Source organism: Solea senegalensis, linkage group LG3, assembly GCF_019176455.1.
Source record: "Solea senegalensis isolate Sse05_10M linkage group LG3, IFAPA_SoseM_1, whole genome shotgun sequence".
Lineage (NCBI taxonomy): Eukaryota > Metazoa > Chordata > Actinopteri > Pleuronectiformes > Soleidae > Solea > Solea senegalensis.
The window spans coordinates 27,929,384-27,944,822 of record NC_058023.1 but is presented as its reverse complement, the minus strand read 5'-3'; the positions used below and the strand labels follow the sequence as shown (position 1 = coordinate 27,944,822).

At 41.3% G+C, this 15,439-nt stretch overlaps 1 protein-coding gene across 4 annotated transcripts in view; it reads right to left on the bottom strand.

The window, feature by feature from the left end:
- ccdc146 (coiled-coil domain containing 146) overlaps nucleotides 1-15,439 on the bottom strand; it is a 47,117-nt gene that overhangs the window by 11,698 nt on the left and 19,980 nt on the right. For all 4 annotated transcript variants that reach the window (XM_044022827.1, XM_044022826.1, XM_044022828.1 and 1 more), the window contains 14 exons: nucleotides 13,474-13,531; nucleotides 11,362-11,444; nucleotides 11,089-11,182; nucleotides 10,924-10,997; nucleotides 9,807-10,034; nucleotides 9,607-9,696; nucleotides 9,129-9,225; nucleotides 7,395-7,487; nucleotides 6,758-6,925; nucleotides 6,318-6,406; nucleotides 5,247-5,411; nucleotides 5,025-5,100; nucleotides 4,424-4,572; nucleotides 4,113-4,341 (listed from right to left, as the gene is read on the bottom strand). In XM_044022827.1, coding sequence (XP_043878762.1) covers nucleotides 4,113-4,341; nucleotides 4,424-4,572; nucleotides 5,025-5,100; nucleotides 5,247-5,411; nucleotides 6,318-6,406; nucleotides 6,758-6,925; nucleotides 7,395-7,487; nucleotides 9,129-9,225; nucleotides 9,607-9,696; nucleotides 9,807-10,034; nucleotides 10,924-10,997; nucleotides 11,089-11,182; nucleotides 11,362-11,444; nucleotides 13,474-13,531 — 1,693 coding nt within the window. The remainder of the gene's footprint in view (nucleotides 1-4,112; nucleotides 4,342-4,423; nucleotides 4,573-5,024; nucleotides 5,101-5,246; nucleotides 5,412-6,317; nucleotides 6,407-6,757; nucleotides 6,926-7,394; nucleotides 7,488-9,128; nucleotides 9,226-9,606; nucleotides 9,697-9,806; nucleotides 10,035-10,923; nucleotides 10,998-11,088; nucleotides 11,183-11,361; nucleotides 11,445-13,473; nucleotides 13,532-15,439) is intronic.

Below are 15,439 nucleotides of genomic sequence, written 5' to 3'. Positions count from 1 at the left end.
CCATGGTAATAAGTTCCAGACAGGTCGGACAAAGATTTAAGAGACAGACTGACAAGTAATATGACTCACCACCGTAGGGACACAGCAGTTTGTCAACAGCACCACCCCCATTATAAATCTCAATCCATGACTGACTGAGCATATATTCTATAAATATACAGTATCTGTCTGTTACTCTGTGATATTTGCACACCAACAGCTCGTCAATAGAGACCTGTTCGACAATATTCTGATGTGGCCGCGAGGGCAATATTGTAACTTGACTGATCCTGGTGTGTATGAGTGTGCAGATGCACGTCTACCTGTATTAGTGTTTGTCACATCACTGTGCCATAAAAAAAAGCAGTAAATCCAGAATCCACCACGAGCGTCTGTTTATTCTGCATCAATTAAAATTCTTCAGAGCAAATGAAAGCCTCAGAGTATATTGAACTTCAATAGTCTCACAGATGGCCCGATCTATCTTTGTCAAAATTTCCCATCAAAGGGGGGGTGGTGGTGGGGGTTCATCTACAATGAGCAGACAAACTGATCACAGATGAATACAAATACACAATATATATGATAAATCAACAGTGAGGTGGTTGCTTGGGGATCGAATTCACACAGAGAATGAATTGAGCTGGCAAGACTCCCGCGATTCACTTTTTTTGTACCCGGGGGAAGCTCGATGGCTGGGGGGGGGGAACTGTGATTTAGAGAGTGATTTGCAATCTACACATAGAAGAGGGAAAGGAATGGAATGACTGGACGGATGAGCGAGCGCGTGAATAATGACAAATGGGCTCTAATACACTAATCAGGGATGTGCTGCGAGTACATCCGTGAACTTTCCAACCACTCCACTTTAAGTGTAAGAAAGTTCCAAATGTTGCGCGCCCATCAAACCCAAGACAAATACAAGCCTTAAACTCTGCAGAGCGAACAGTGCGAAGAATCATTTTCCCACCCAGTGCATGCCCGTGTTGTTTAGACTGCAGATGTACTCGCACCCATCTGTGCACCCATGGGTGTGTTAGTCTGAAAATGAGGCACGATTAAGTGTATTGACGAGCTGCCATTTTGAGGCAACGGAAAGCGGCTGCACTTGGCACCGGCATAAATCTGCTCTGAAGTTAGTGTCACATTATTTCAGGATGGAGAAAAATTAAGACGCAAAAGGCAGAACATATGATTGTGGCACATCATTGAAGTAAAATACACCTTTTCTGATGAGGCTCTCTCTTATATTAGCAATCTGTTTGCAAGTGCACATTTGGGTTCTCACAAAACATGTGGGGAACGGCACGAACGTGCTTTGACTTACGTAATGTTAATTTCAACATACTCACAGGTTCAGAGTGAAAATATGAAAATGCTACTCCTGCAGGAACGGTATTGTTTGTCATGTTGGCTGTCTTAGCTTCGCGTGCTAGCGTGGACATGGCGGCGGTAGCGGGAAAGACAGACAACTGTCTGAGGGGAGAACATCCTGCCTGAGTTAATTTACAGCAGCAACAATTTTAAGAGGATGTCCTTGAATTTTATGACGAGCAGTGTACAGCTGACTGGCGGATGATGGGGATGGTAAATCCCCAAACTATAGGCACAATACTGTGCGGTGAAAGTTTCAGTTTCACAAGAGAAAGCTTATTGACAAGGGGACTGCTTATTATTACCTGTATCTCAACTATCAGTGATCAAAAAACAGCTAAGAACTAGACCATTACTAAAAATGTGCCAAATAACATGTATGATGTCTGAAATGGGGATGGGACGATACTACTTTTTTGTGTCCAATACCGATATCACAAAATTGAGTATCTACCAAGACCGATATTAGTCTGATAGAGTCTAGACCAAATGTCTAAAATGGTTTAGCTGATTTTTATTTACATTTTTTACAGTCTACACATAGTGAAGCATGTGATATTTAGGATTATATTTTAGAATTTTTATCTGTCCGATCGAGTGATTTTGACCAGTATTGGACCAATACCGATACCCATCCCTAACTGAAAGCAAATAAAATGCAGCATAATCCTAAACATGCAGGCAAATTCTGCCCATAATCCTCCCCCAGAACACAACAATACCATTAGCTTGCTTTGGTTTGGGTTGATTTCAATGTAGGACCTCCTAGCTCCTTTAGCCTCAGGCTCCCAAAGTCTCTTGAAATGCACTTGATGGCACTGACATTTGCTCCAGGGAAGGTTGATGGTAATTCGTTTTGTGAATGTTGAACAAATAACATTTTGACCCGACAACGGTGTGAGATAAAAGTCATGTGATCTGCACAAAATTCAGCCTTGGATTTAAATTCAAACAGGAAGTTAATGGCAGGTGATCAAAGTCACGATCACACCAAACGCAAAGCTAAGAACAGCAAAGCTGGTCGTGCCTTGAGAGTTTTGCACAGTACTGTATATACTGTATAATGTACTGTATATATATATATGGGAAAGTTGATACTTTGACCTGCTCGTGACTGTGATTGAAAACCCAAAGTATTGGTCAGTTGGCTTCATCCTCTGGGGAGCACAAAGGTCTGAAAAATATGACAACGATCAAATTGAGATATTTCGTTCTGACCCAAAGTGGTAAACCGAGGAATGAAAAAAATCTATTGGACGTACAACCGAACGCAAGGCCAGTCAGAACAGGGAAAGAATAAAAGAATAAAAGGGGGGATAGACGAAAGAAAATGTGGTCAAGACAAAAAGAAGGGTGAGGAGGTACAGATAAGAAAGTAACGATCAGTGAAAGAGCAGAAAACAAGAAAAATGGCAACCACTGTAGCGATTCATAAACAGCAGAAGGAGTAAACAGATGGAGAGAAGGGACAGGGGTGGATTTTAAAACCGCAGCACATGGTGAAGTCTGTTCCAACACTGCGCTCATCCAAAAGAGCACAAGACTCAAACGAGAGCGTCCAGCAGCAAGTCAAACCCAGTCACTCTGATCCAGAGCAGCAACACACCCAATCCCCCGACGCAGCCACTGGCAGGAAACTTTGCGTTCCCCTTCTCTCAAATCTCTCTCCTTCTATGTGTCATTCTTTGTGGATTGCAGAGTTGCTTGAACACGTTTGTGTTTTCATGTTATTTATTCATGTGTCTGAGACGGTTTCTGGACAAAAAAAATCCCCAAAACAACTTCTTGTACAGTGTATGGAGGTTTGGGTGTTTTCCCCCACTTGGCTTATATCGTCATCTTCTCTGTGCATGCCTGTCTGCGGGAGCTCGGGGAGCAAAAAACACGATTTATACACACTGTTCAAACTTCTAAAGCGGTTCAACTGTGGTCAGTTCACAACAACATGGCAAGAGGGGAGGAGTCCTGAAAACCAGGCTCACAAACTGTCGGAGTCAACTTGCAGATGATTATAATAATGACGACGAACAAATACAAATGATCAAAGATTAAAATAAACGTTAACTCTGTTAATTATAGAGCGAAAAGAAAGCTTTTGACGAAGCTTTGAAAATCAAAGATCTGCTTTATTCACCACGATCTGACTGAATATTTGCATTGTTTGGAGCTTGTAATTAGGTCCAAAACATGTTAATTTAAACATGCATATATGTATGATCATCTACTTCCTGAGACCACCAAATGAAGGTCTAAAAGTGTTGTTTTTGTTTAGATATGGAACAAACACGTCTAACTGGACCCTGGCCTGAGGCAATGTTGGATAAATTTACCTGACGATTCTGAGAAAAGATTTTTCATTCACACACACACAGCTGTCTCTGCAGGGCAAATTTCATCATGCGGCGAAAACACTAAATGACACGTCTTACTGCTTCCAGGCAGGATTTGAAGCCAAGGATCTGAGCCACATCCTGATGTAATCGTGCTAAGATTTGGACCATTAAGGGAACGTGGACAGCAGAGTACTATAGGCTCATTCTGCATAGATTAGCGGCAATATGAACAGAGTCACTGAAGTGCAGTGTGTGTAAAAAAAAAAAAGTGTCTTCATCTATAAATGCAGGGAACATCTGTCTGTTAATCGCTCTTAGTGGCTTACTAAAGGCACCAGTGTGTGCACTGCCACGATCACCTGACCACAGCTGCTGTCTCTGTGTGTGATGTGCACAAGGGTGAGCATAAATGTTTATTTCTCCTACCTCTATCTGCAACACGGTGATCTCTTCTTCCAGCTTTCGGCTGACAGGCACCTCCTTCTTATTCACATCTATCTGTCTCCTCTCCTCATTAATGGCTGACTGCAAGTCTTTCATCTCCTTCTCCATCGACTCCAGCTCAATGTTGCCCTTGGTGATCGCTGCCTCTTGGACATTCACCTTCTCGTGGTAGCTGCACAACACCTCCTCATGCTCCAGTAGCTGAATGCCTCTGTAGGTGACCCACAAACAATCACCGAGGTCAGGGACAAACATCATTTGACAGCGTGTAGTGTAGTCTGTGTTTCACCTACAGGAAATTGCGACGCTGTACGGCCGTCTCGTGATTCTTGTTCATCTCCAGCAGCGCCTGCTCCTGGAGGTTGATCATTTTTGTGAGTTTCACCAAATCCAGTTTGTTGTCCTCAGTCTGCTCACCGATCTGACGGTGCTTCCACGCAACCTGGAGGACGTTGGGTTACAAAGAAACGACATCCTGATGCACGTCCATGTTTTTAAATCGGACGATCTCCATTTTGATCGCGCTAAATAATGAATTCTAGTAGACAACAGAAAAGTTCACAATCTGATGTAACATCTGAGCGTGCCTGACGAAAGAAAAACAAACATTACACATGAGGGAAACTGAGCCCTTGTTTGGACTCGACAGCTGTAGAAAACATGGTTTTGGGGCACTGCAAGAATGTTTTAAACTAACTCAAAACAGTTCAACCACAGCTTTGATTCTCTATCTCAACTAGTCCCTCTGAATTTTAGTACCCTCTGTGACACATTTAATCTGTTTACTGAAACTGCTAAATGTGTCATACTGGCTTATGGCAAAGAAGACGCTCAGTGTGTTTGCCACAGCGTGTTTTGTTGGATCACGTCATGTGTTTGCCTGTCTGTTTGGACCTTGGAGATGTCGTTGCGCAGCTTGTCCCTCGTTTTGGAGCTGTTGGAGAGCTTCATACGAGCCTTTGTGAGCAATCTGGAATGGAGACACACAGTGAACACAATTGATGAAAAAGGAATAGTGACTCATGCCAACTTTCCTTAATTACTTCACTAAATGTCATTGTCGATGTACATCTCTCGCAACGCCAAACCTGGAATTGAGGAAACACATTCACACACCTGTCCTTGTTGATAACAATTGCGCGTTGGATGTCCATCTCGTTTTCCAGGACCCTAAACTGCTCCTTCATCTCTCTGATCCTTTCTGAGGCAATCTGCCTCAGCTTCATGTACTTGATCTTCTCCTCCACGATCATGTCACACAGTTTAGAATACTGTAATATTCTGAGGGAGAAAACACTGATAAGCCGTTTTTAATCCGCATTACAACGTCTCGCTGGTAGATTATCCTGTAGGTAGCGTACAGTTACATACATAAACTCAAAATATCCACTTGGTAGCCTAGCGTCGCTACTTCACGTCTTCCCATGATGGTGCTACTCAAATAAATGAGGGAAACTTAGGCAGAAGTTACCTGGAGTTTACAGCAGGATAGACTTTATGACAGAATCATTGTATTGTGATATTATTGGTATCGTGGACCACGTATCGCAATATCATACATGTACGCTAAGTATAAGTTAGCATTAGCTCAAACTTGGTGTGACCCATGTGTTGTGCATTGCTGTCAACAGACAACACACGCCATACTCATCTAAAATAAGCTCCTTGTCCTGTTTTGTACAGTTTTGCAGATACTGTGTCAACAGCAGCCACATCCTTCTGGTCTGTGGTCGTGAGTTCAGTCACTGGATTGCACAACTCTTATGTACTGGGTGGTGCCAGCTGCATAAGTCTCAACACTGGAGTATGACCAATTAGTAAGTTATGCTGTTCTACCCAGACAACATGTGCAGATGTCTTATCAGAGCAGCAGCCAGGATCACAATTAATTCAAAAGGAGCCAAAAACAACAAGCGCAGAATCAATTTTCAGTCGAGGAGCTGGTTTACTGCATAATGCGACTCCATTCCTGCTGCCTTAATGCTACATAATAATATATAAGGCAGAAGTTGATGCACAAATAAATATTATACAATCAGGATACAAAAAAAATTAAGTAAAGAGAGATTATAGTTTGTTCCCTCTGTGGCAAAAATCCTCTTTTACCACACACACACACCTTCTGATTTAACGATTAAGAAATATTGATTTTGCATATTGATATGAAAGGAAAAAGAGCAGTGACACCTGCGCTGCAGCATCATGCTCAGTTTGTTTTGGTCCATGACGATCAGGTCTTTCTCTAGCAGCTCGTGCTGGGTGAGCTGGTGCAGTCGCTGTGGACACAAGAGTTTCACAAGTCAAACAAGAGTTTCATCACTTATGCGTGTTCCCACAAACATCGCATGTCGGTTGCTGTTGTCGAGATTTTCTAAAAAAAAAAAGCTGTAGCACCTTCTTCTGTGACTGATCTGTACTCAGCATGCAGTCCCAGTTTAGTAAAGACATTTCAGTTTATTAATAATTCATTCTGGAGCTAGAAATTGTCAATGTGTTTATTTGTGTCTTTCTTTCCAATTTGATTAATCGACATCGAACTCGACCCACATTGTCTCCCTTTTGATATGTGTGCGTGAAATATCTATGTCCGTCATGTCAAATAGATGCTGATCCGCACGTGCATGCACCTCAGCGCGGAGCAGGTCACGGTGCTTCTGCCCCCTCTCCTCGGCTTTGATCTTGGTGAGAGATCTGAGGTTGTGGAGTTCCTCTCTGAGCTGGTTCGACTCCCTCAGCAGCTCCTGAATCACCCCGTACTGCTGCTTCTTCTGGCTCTCCTCCTCTGCCACCAACAGCTGGTTGGGCAAACAAATGCAAACAGGATGTTTAGATTTCAATAAATCTGAATATATTCTGATGCAATTGAAGAGCCCTTTAAACCAGGAAGAGAGAAAAGTGCCCTTTTGATAAGGAGTATAGACAGAAGATGACTTTCTGTGGAAATTGCGGCTTTTTCCCCCCCGAAGAGGATAATGAGAGCTTTGTATATCAATGAGACAAGAAGAGGAATTATGCAACAGATAATGTCATCTTGTCTGTACGATAAAGTTAATAAAACTTTAAAATATCAAAAAAAAAAAGGGCATGAATGTAAAATAAAAGAGGACATGAAACATAATTAACACTTGATTTCAAATAATAAAATAAATAAACTACAAGCTTTTCAAGGACATACTTGATGGCTGATGGCTACTTCAGTAGACTGCATTAAATTTGGGAGTTGTTGATGGTTTTATGTCCACCCACAACCTGCTCTCTTCCCACCTGTTTTTCAAAGCCGACTTTAAGAGCATCCACTTCTCTCTGAAGCTCCATCCTCTGTTGAATACTGGCGTCTCTTCTGGGAACAGCGTGCAACTGGAAATTCAAGAATTCAAAAAAAAGAAAAAAATACATAAACATTATAAGCCTCTTCTATTTTTCTCTATGTGCGCACTCACAGCTGCTGTGGTAACTTCCTGAACCTTCAATAAAATGTCATAAATCACAATTTTTTTCTTTTCAAACGTTTCCCTGACTATATGTGTCCTTTCAACTTTACATGTTGAGGATGGACAGCCTGTGAGGATTCAGTACAAAGATGACCAAACTTCATAATAAATTCAGTCAGTGCATATTCAATCCCACATTAAACAGAGACTGCAAAAATAATTAATACTATATATCAGAGTTTCCCTGAGGCCTCTCTGATAGCCTTTACTTCCAGTGACAGTGAATATGTTCACTGAAGCTTATAAAATATGAATGCCTTCAGGCGTTGCACCTCTCTGCAGGGTTGCCAGGCCTTGCGCTCCACATTTAAAGATTGCTAATCCATGGAAAAAAGAAGAAACTTCATCAACAGGCTCAAGGGTTTTGTCAAGATAATGTATTTCTAATGTATTTCATAGGTTTGCTACATATAGAAAGCGGATAATTATGAGAATTATTTGGCCTAATGTCAGGTACTGTTATAAAAGCTTCACTATGGAACCTCAACCGCCCACTTTAGATTTCTGATTAATTACCACGTCTGCTCTCCGTGACCTGACAGTCTATTATCTAGTTTTCTCTCCCTTGCTCCTACCCACTCTCTCCCACACATACACACATGCCACATAATTGGAGCTGCATGGCGAAGGAAACAGCAGCAGCATGAGGTCAGGCAGCTATTCAGGGAGCGCTTGATTACTACTAGCAAAGCTTGCATTTTAAGTAAGTGGCTGCTTGTAGCTCCTCTCTTTCCTTTCCCTCTCCCTCCCCTCTGTCTTTCCTCTCGTGATTGTGATAAAAACTAGGGATGGGAATCTGTATCGTCTGTACTGTATCGGTGTCGATACTGGTCAAAATTACTGGATCGGATATCGGACAGATAAAAATGTCTTATCCAATACAATCCAACGAATCCTGTAGCCATAGTGCTATTGTGTAAAGATGTCTCCATTTAGTGACGCTTTAGTAGCACACTTAGCTTCTCCTCTATATTGCTCAATAGTGACGTAAAATAAGCCGCAGGGACAAAAAAAACCAACCCAAAAATAAACTATTCCAAGAAACAGAGAGAGTCGCGTGGTATAGGGCTTAATCAGCATTCTGGGAACTCATTTTTGACGATGGTTTGAATGTAACAGACATTTGTTTACACTCAAACGTTACACATCACAGCTTTAACGATAACGACCTCTTTTGATTTAAACTGTCAGATGAGTGGGACTGGCAGTTTCGTCAATGAGTGAATCTAATTGTGTAATTCCCCGATGAGTTGTAACAACATGCTTCCATGCTGTTCTGTGCTTGTGTGACACGTGCTGACGTGCTTTTCCATGACTCTCTCTGGGTTTGACTTTCTCTTTAAAAACTTGGAACATCAGTCAAATTACGGGAAACTCAAATTACCAAGCAGCAATCGTCTGTTACGTGTACAAAACCACTTTGACACTACTTGAAAACATTCCTGGGAACATAAATAGTAAAAACCAGTCGTTGGGCAAACACTGAGAGTATCATCCCACAGTTCACCTGTGCCTGAAGCTCATTGTAGATAGTCTGCGTGTGTTCTTGCTGCTCAGTGGCGATGGCCAACGCATGCTCCATCCTCTTCAGGGCTTGCATCTGCCTAAAGAGGAAGAAACACAGCTTTTTAAATATTTATCAACATCATACTCCATTGTCTCAAATTTGTCTCATTAAATAGAACAGAAACCATGACATTATGAGGGAATTAAACTGCGTCTGGAATGCAGTTTCAAAAGATGCACTGAACAACAGAACCACAGAAAGAACTAAAGAAAACAGGCATATACCTGAGAGGAAAGTAACAGCAAGCACATAACATTTGTGGTTTATCACAACCACAAGCTCTTTGTCTCACTGTCTCTCAAAACAATGTATTGTAATGTTTTTTTCTTTCTTTTTTTAACTGTCCTAAAGGAAATGTGAAAGTGTGGAGACTCATTTACATGCAGCTCAGTGAACTTCAGCCATCGCCGCTCTGTACCTATTTTTTTCTCTGAGCTGCACAGATTGCCTCTCGTACAGGTGCTTCCTGTCACACGTGATGTTCTGCAGCTTCATTTCCAGGATACCTCTGGTGTAGACCAAAAAAAACAACAACACATGGGCATGAAACCGCAGGGCAACAGCCTCTTGAACAAATATGGTATTTCTAACCGAGTACATTTATGTTCAGTTCAGTACCTGGTGCCAATGATTTCATTCTGCTCCTCCCTGTTGACCTCCTGCTCTTTGAGTAGCTGCCTGCTCAGCACCTGACTGGCTTCTACTCGGGCCTGGAGAGCCTGCAGCTTCCGCGTGGCCTCCTCCTTCTGCGCCCCGAGGGAGCGGTTACACACCTCCACCTTCTTCAGCTGCTGCTCCATTTCTGAAATCTCGGAGTTTAGCGCTTCTACCGTCTCCGCTGCCGCCCTGATGATGCGTTCGCATCAGAGGGAGATATCAGAGAGTCAGAGGAGCTTAGTTTAGAATGTGTACCACCATGAGAACGCTGTCAGGGTGCAGATCTTGTGAAATGATAGCAATTTCAAACCACAAGTGTTGCTCACAAAGCTCATGCAGACAGCTCCACTGTATCACATGCAAGCCAAATATTAATTTGGAATAAAGATAAAGAAAACTGAAGTGATGGTGCAAGTGGAACTATTCTCTCTGGTGATTAAGGGGCTTTCGACGGCAGCTGCACTTATATACGAAAATGAATACACATGGTTTTCATTTTTTATTAAGCGAGAACGATCGCAGCCGTCCAACTCTTGAGAATAAATTCGACTGTCGACTATAAACGGTGCCTTATTTTTCTCATTACAGGACCTAATGTGCATCTTTCCGCAGGACTGCAACGGCGACTGCGCATTGCGAGGAGTGTGTCTGGAAAGATATGCTACAGGGAGGAAAAGCCAAACAACAAATTAATCTGGAAAATGATGTTTAGCGCAGAAAAATAATAAGTAAAAAAACCCTGACTTCTAATATCAAGCTATAGTTCTGCTCTGTTTGCTTTTCTGGTTCATACTGGATCACATATGATACATGACTTTTTGATTTTTTTTGTATTTGCTGAATGTCGGACTATTTTGCTGTCGTTTATTTGTTTACAGTAATGCACCTGCAGTCAGGGTTCGCTGCACAAGCATTTCCTGCACTTTTACATTTTCCCTTTGATTAACATTTGCACTTCATGCATGCTGTACCTCCTAAGCCCTGCAGAAAAGCCATTTCATCTCACCGTGTACGGTGTATATATGGCTTACACTTAGTGTTTGAAACATTAACTCTCTATAACGTTGAATATACTTACTCCTTTTTACAGCATTTCCTTTCAATCTTCTGTAGAATCTGGCCTGGTACGCCAATGAGCTGCGCTTTCTCGGCCTTAAGACACACATGCACACACATGTTATTTTATTAATGGTTTGCTGTAAGCTACGGTCAGTAAGTTACACGCACACTACTGCACACAGACCTCTTTGAGCTCTATGATCTCCTTCTGGTCCTCCAGTTCCTTCTGTTCTTTCAGTATCTGAATTTCATGGGCTTCCACATCTTCAGTGAGACTCCTGTGCAGAGTGAGAGAAACGTGCGCACAGAAGTTCATGTAACCGTAAACAAAATTGGTGATTGCAGGCACTTGAGGGCTTCAGCTGCAGTGCTTCTCCGGATATTTGGCAGACGAGACACAAAAAGTAAACAAACAAAAGCAAACTCCTCAACGACATAGAAGTATAGTGATAGTGACCTGACTTCCAGATGTCTATGGGCCACCTCTTTCCTCAAATCCTCATATTTGTCTTGTAGGGCTTTTGTTCTGGTCTCCAGCTCCTGCAGGACCCAATGACAAAAACAAACACAAATCAACATTTTCATGTCAGTAAAGAGAATTTAATTGAGCTCAGGCTGCTCCACAGTCAAAATTCTATTGTTTTTTTCCCTCATTTTATGATGCGTCTGAACTCATCTCTCAGGCTTTGGTTTTGCACACCAAGTTTGTCGTTAAATCATAAACACTTGAAACCGACTGCATTTCTTCTGTTAGAGTGAGGTTTTAGCTTTTTCACACATTAAACATTTAATTTCATGGAGCCAAATTAAAGCCTCTTTTTTTTTTTTTTAAAAACTACCAGAGGTAAGCACTTTCGCCGTGCTGCAAATGATTTAAATCCCTTTAACGGCGCTCGTATGAATATAGAAGCGATCGGATGCGACAGAAGCAGCTGTTATCAATTTACACTTGTCAAACGTCATAAACTTAAACAAAAAATAGTTTCGGCTGGGTTTTGCGGCTAAACAATTTCAAACCTCTGCACTTCGTTTATTAATCGTGTCTGAGAAGTATGTGTGTGAAGGAAGAATGTAACCACACCCCTTTGTGGTTACACTACTAGTTACCTACTACTGAACACGAGGATTTAACTGGAGAGTCTGGGAATAATTCTCTATAATGTTTACGCTGTGAAAGTCTCCTGTGCACTCCGTGTTAAGTAAACAGTACCCTTCGACTGTTCCCTAAAGAGCAGCTAAACAAGTGTCACTTCTTCTGAAAGTATTTTGTTTATGTGCTTTAAGCAACACACATGTGCCCCATGGGGAAAAAAAACAACATTGTTATAGCTATTGGATGCCATTCCTAATTTCTTTAATATGACATTCATTTATGCTCATGGGAGCACGATGGTGATGTATTTTAAAAACACCACCGTTCGGTCTTTTAACCCTTTTAACACAGAGCGCAGCGCAGACGACACGCTTGCACAAGCACACTTTGCAATATCGTAATTACGCACTATAGGTAAAATCCAATGGTTTCTGAAAGCTGAGAAGATGCACGTCAAACACAACATGTGGTTATTACGGTAATTTCACTCGCGCTGTTGCAGGAAGCTGGCGAATCAGTGTCTTTTTGTCACCAGGGAGGAGAGAGTTGGAAAAATATAAAAAAAAATATGTTTTATACTGTTCGAATTTCAAATTTAATGTACAACTTCTTGTTTTTCCTTCATTTTAAATGATTAATGCACTATTTTAACTGCCAGATATTGACGGTTATTCTAGAAAAATGGGCAAAACCACTTAACTCACAGGATATTTTCTGGCCCTTTTTGTGGTTAAAATAAGCAAAAATGTCCAGATGGACATTTTGAGGCTTAGGTGTTAAAGGGTTAAATGTTACTTGATTTGCACCATTAAATATTCTCCTTGTTTTGTTGATGCAGTCGGTAATTCAACAATAACTGGCAACTGCTACAGGATTTTTGATAAAGTTTTAAGTTTAAAGATTCATTTAAGGGGATTCATGTTTGCACACACACGTTTGTCTTATCGGATCGATCCTTTATCGCTTTTTTTGCAGCGAGTGGAGATTTTCTCGCCCCAACCATTGTGGCAGACGTCTGATACACTGAATAATATAAGTGATACACTATTAATATGACCTGCGGCATTATACGATGGACTGGGGTGTACAACTCGCTGAGCGTCAAGCAGATTCTGGGACCTTTTTTTTTAAAAAAGGACATGTGAATGTATAAAGATGATTTATTTCCTACTAGAAATGTGTTCCTTTAATTGCCACGCACAGCATCATTATTTAGTGTGATGTTTGCACGTGTGAACACCAGTAACGAGCAACTTGGTTTGCCTGCTTTAACAAGGGGAGAAACCTTGTTAACATATTTTCTCCGAATGGAAGACTTCACGATTCTTTAAAAAAGAGCTAAGTCTTTATATTGGGGGGGAGGGGATTAAGCCTGAATGGAGGCTTAAAATTAAACTCATGTCTATCCTCTCTGAAGACAGTCATTGCAGTAGTAATCCACATCTTTGAAACTTTGAGCAGCATGGTGCAACTTACAGCAGGTGGAGGCTGTATCTCGTTCTCTTTCTCCAGGTACTGCTTCTCTTCCCAGAGACTGCATAGCACCAGGGTGAGGTGAGGTAACGTGAGGTGAGGTGATGAGGAGAGTTGGGGGGTGGGGAAGCGGATATGAAAGAGAAAGAAAAGCATCAACAGATTATTAGAATAAGGAAATTACACGTTTCACTTCCCGATTCAAAAGAAAGCCTCTGCAGTGGAATTACAAATACGTTGCCGTACAGTTTTCAGTTAATCACTCATGCTGAAATCATTCTTCCTTTAGCACGGGGACAGCAAAAAAGCACAAGGATCCGAGTCAGTATTCTTTTAAAGATATCTTAGAAGATTTGAACACATTTTCTTCAAACTAAAAGACACAGCATGTAAAAGAAACAGTGTTTATATAATGTCTCTTCAGTCTCATATGGGGAACATTTCATACACACACACAAAAATACAAAACCTTTCTCACACACAAACACATAAATAACCAAACACAGCTCAAATGTGCATGATATGAAACCTAATTTCTATGAATTTCTTATTTCCCTGTGGCACAGGCGTCCCGGGGAGCTCCAGCAAGTTTGTGTGAAAAATCATTTCAAGTCAGCTCCATCATTGTGAAAAACCACACAACAGCACACAGCAGCTCTGCTCATAAAGTAAATGATATTAATCTTTCTGATACTAAATGATATACACTGTATAAAGAGAGCGAGAGAGAGAGAGAGAGAGGGGAAAAACCTGCAGTACTGCTGCAAGTGTGTGACTTAGAAGAAGAGCTGAATTCCTGTGCGTCTGTTTGGCTGAAGATAAAGGACACACAAAAAAACAGCATATTTGAAATGGTGAACATCTGCTTGGCACATGCGGAGGCAACTAGCCGTGCGGACAAGAGACGGAGAGGTGTTTTGGACCGCAGGAAGAGGCTGGAGAGGCTGAGGAGCACACCACCCATAAGTATCCCTGATAATATGCCCACTCAGTGTCTAATACTGCCGCATCCATAGGGAACACTCCCTAAAAAGTGTTTTCATTTAATATTTTATTTACTCCTGGGCAGACACAGCTCTGCCTCAGTATGTGACTAATCACCATATCCCATAGATGGATAATTCCTTTGCAACACAGTGGGGGAATTTATGTGACGTGAGCGTTTTTAATAATGACTTTAAAAACGATTTTAATCAAATACTTTTTTCTTTTTTTTTTACGTAACCTTTGGTGATTTTTCTTATCGCTGTTGCCTCTTTGTGAGAGAAATAATGTTGAAATGGGCTTCCGCTGTGCAGTGCTGTCAGACCTGACTGAGGGAGCGTTTGTGTGTATGCACCTGAAGCGCGGGAGTGGGGCGGGGCCTAAAAGAGCATTCATCCTGTCAAACTGCTGAACAACAGTGTGTTTTTGCAGGATTCACTTATCGAACTTTTCGCGGACGCTGCTTTGTGTTTCAGTCGTCACGCTTTGTGACAACAACATATGCCATATTTTATTGTCTATACATTATGCTATTGAGGAAAACATGCAACTAGCATTTGAGACCATTAAACCTTCAAGATAATGTTTACCAACATTATAAATCAAGTGTGATGAGGGCTTATTTTCCCATAGACGACCACTCAAATTCTTTTTGAGTCGCCCCCAAGTGTCTAATCAGTATATTCTCATTTCCTGGTGAGCTTCAGCAGAAAACCTGAAAGCCTGCATTAATTGTTTTGTTAACATTTAAAAGTTACACACCAAATTATTATGACATTGTATTTAATTTGAAAATTTAAACCCTCATTATAACTTCTTACCCCTGATATTTTCACCTGTAAACTTTCTACTACCTTTTTTACTTCTTTTTTTTTTTTAAACCTCCCATAAATTCTCATCGTCTCCTCAGACATTTTCCCATTGCTGTTTATTGCGTTTGAGAATTGGAATGAACTTGGGAACCCTAACTATTCAAATGTACAAT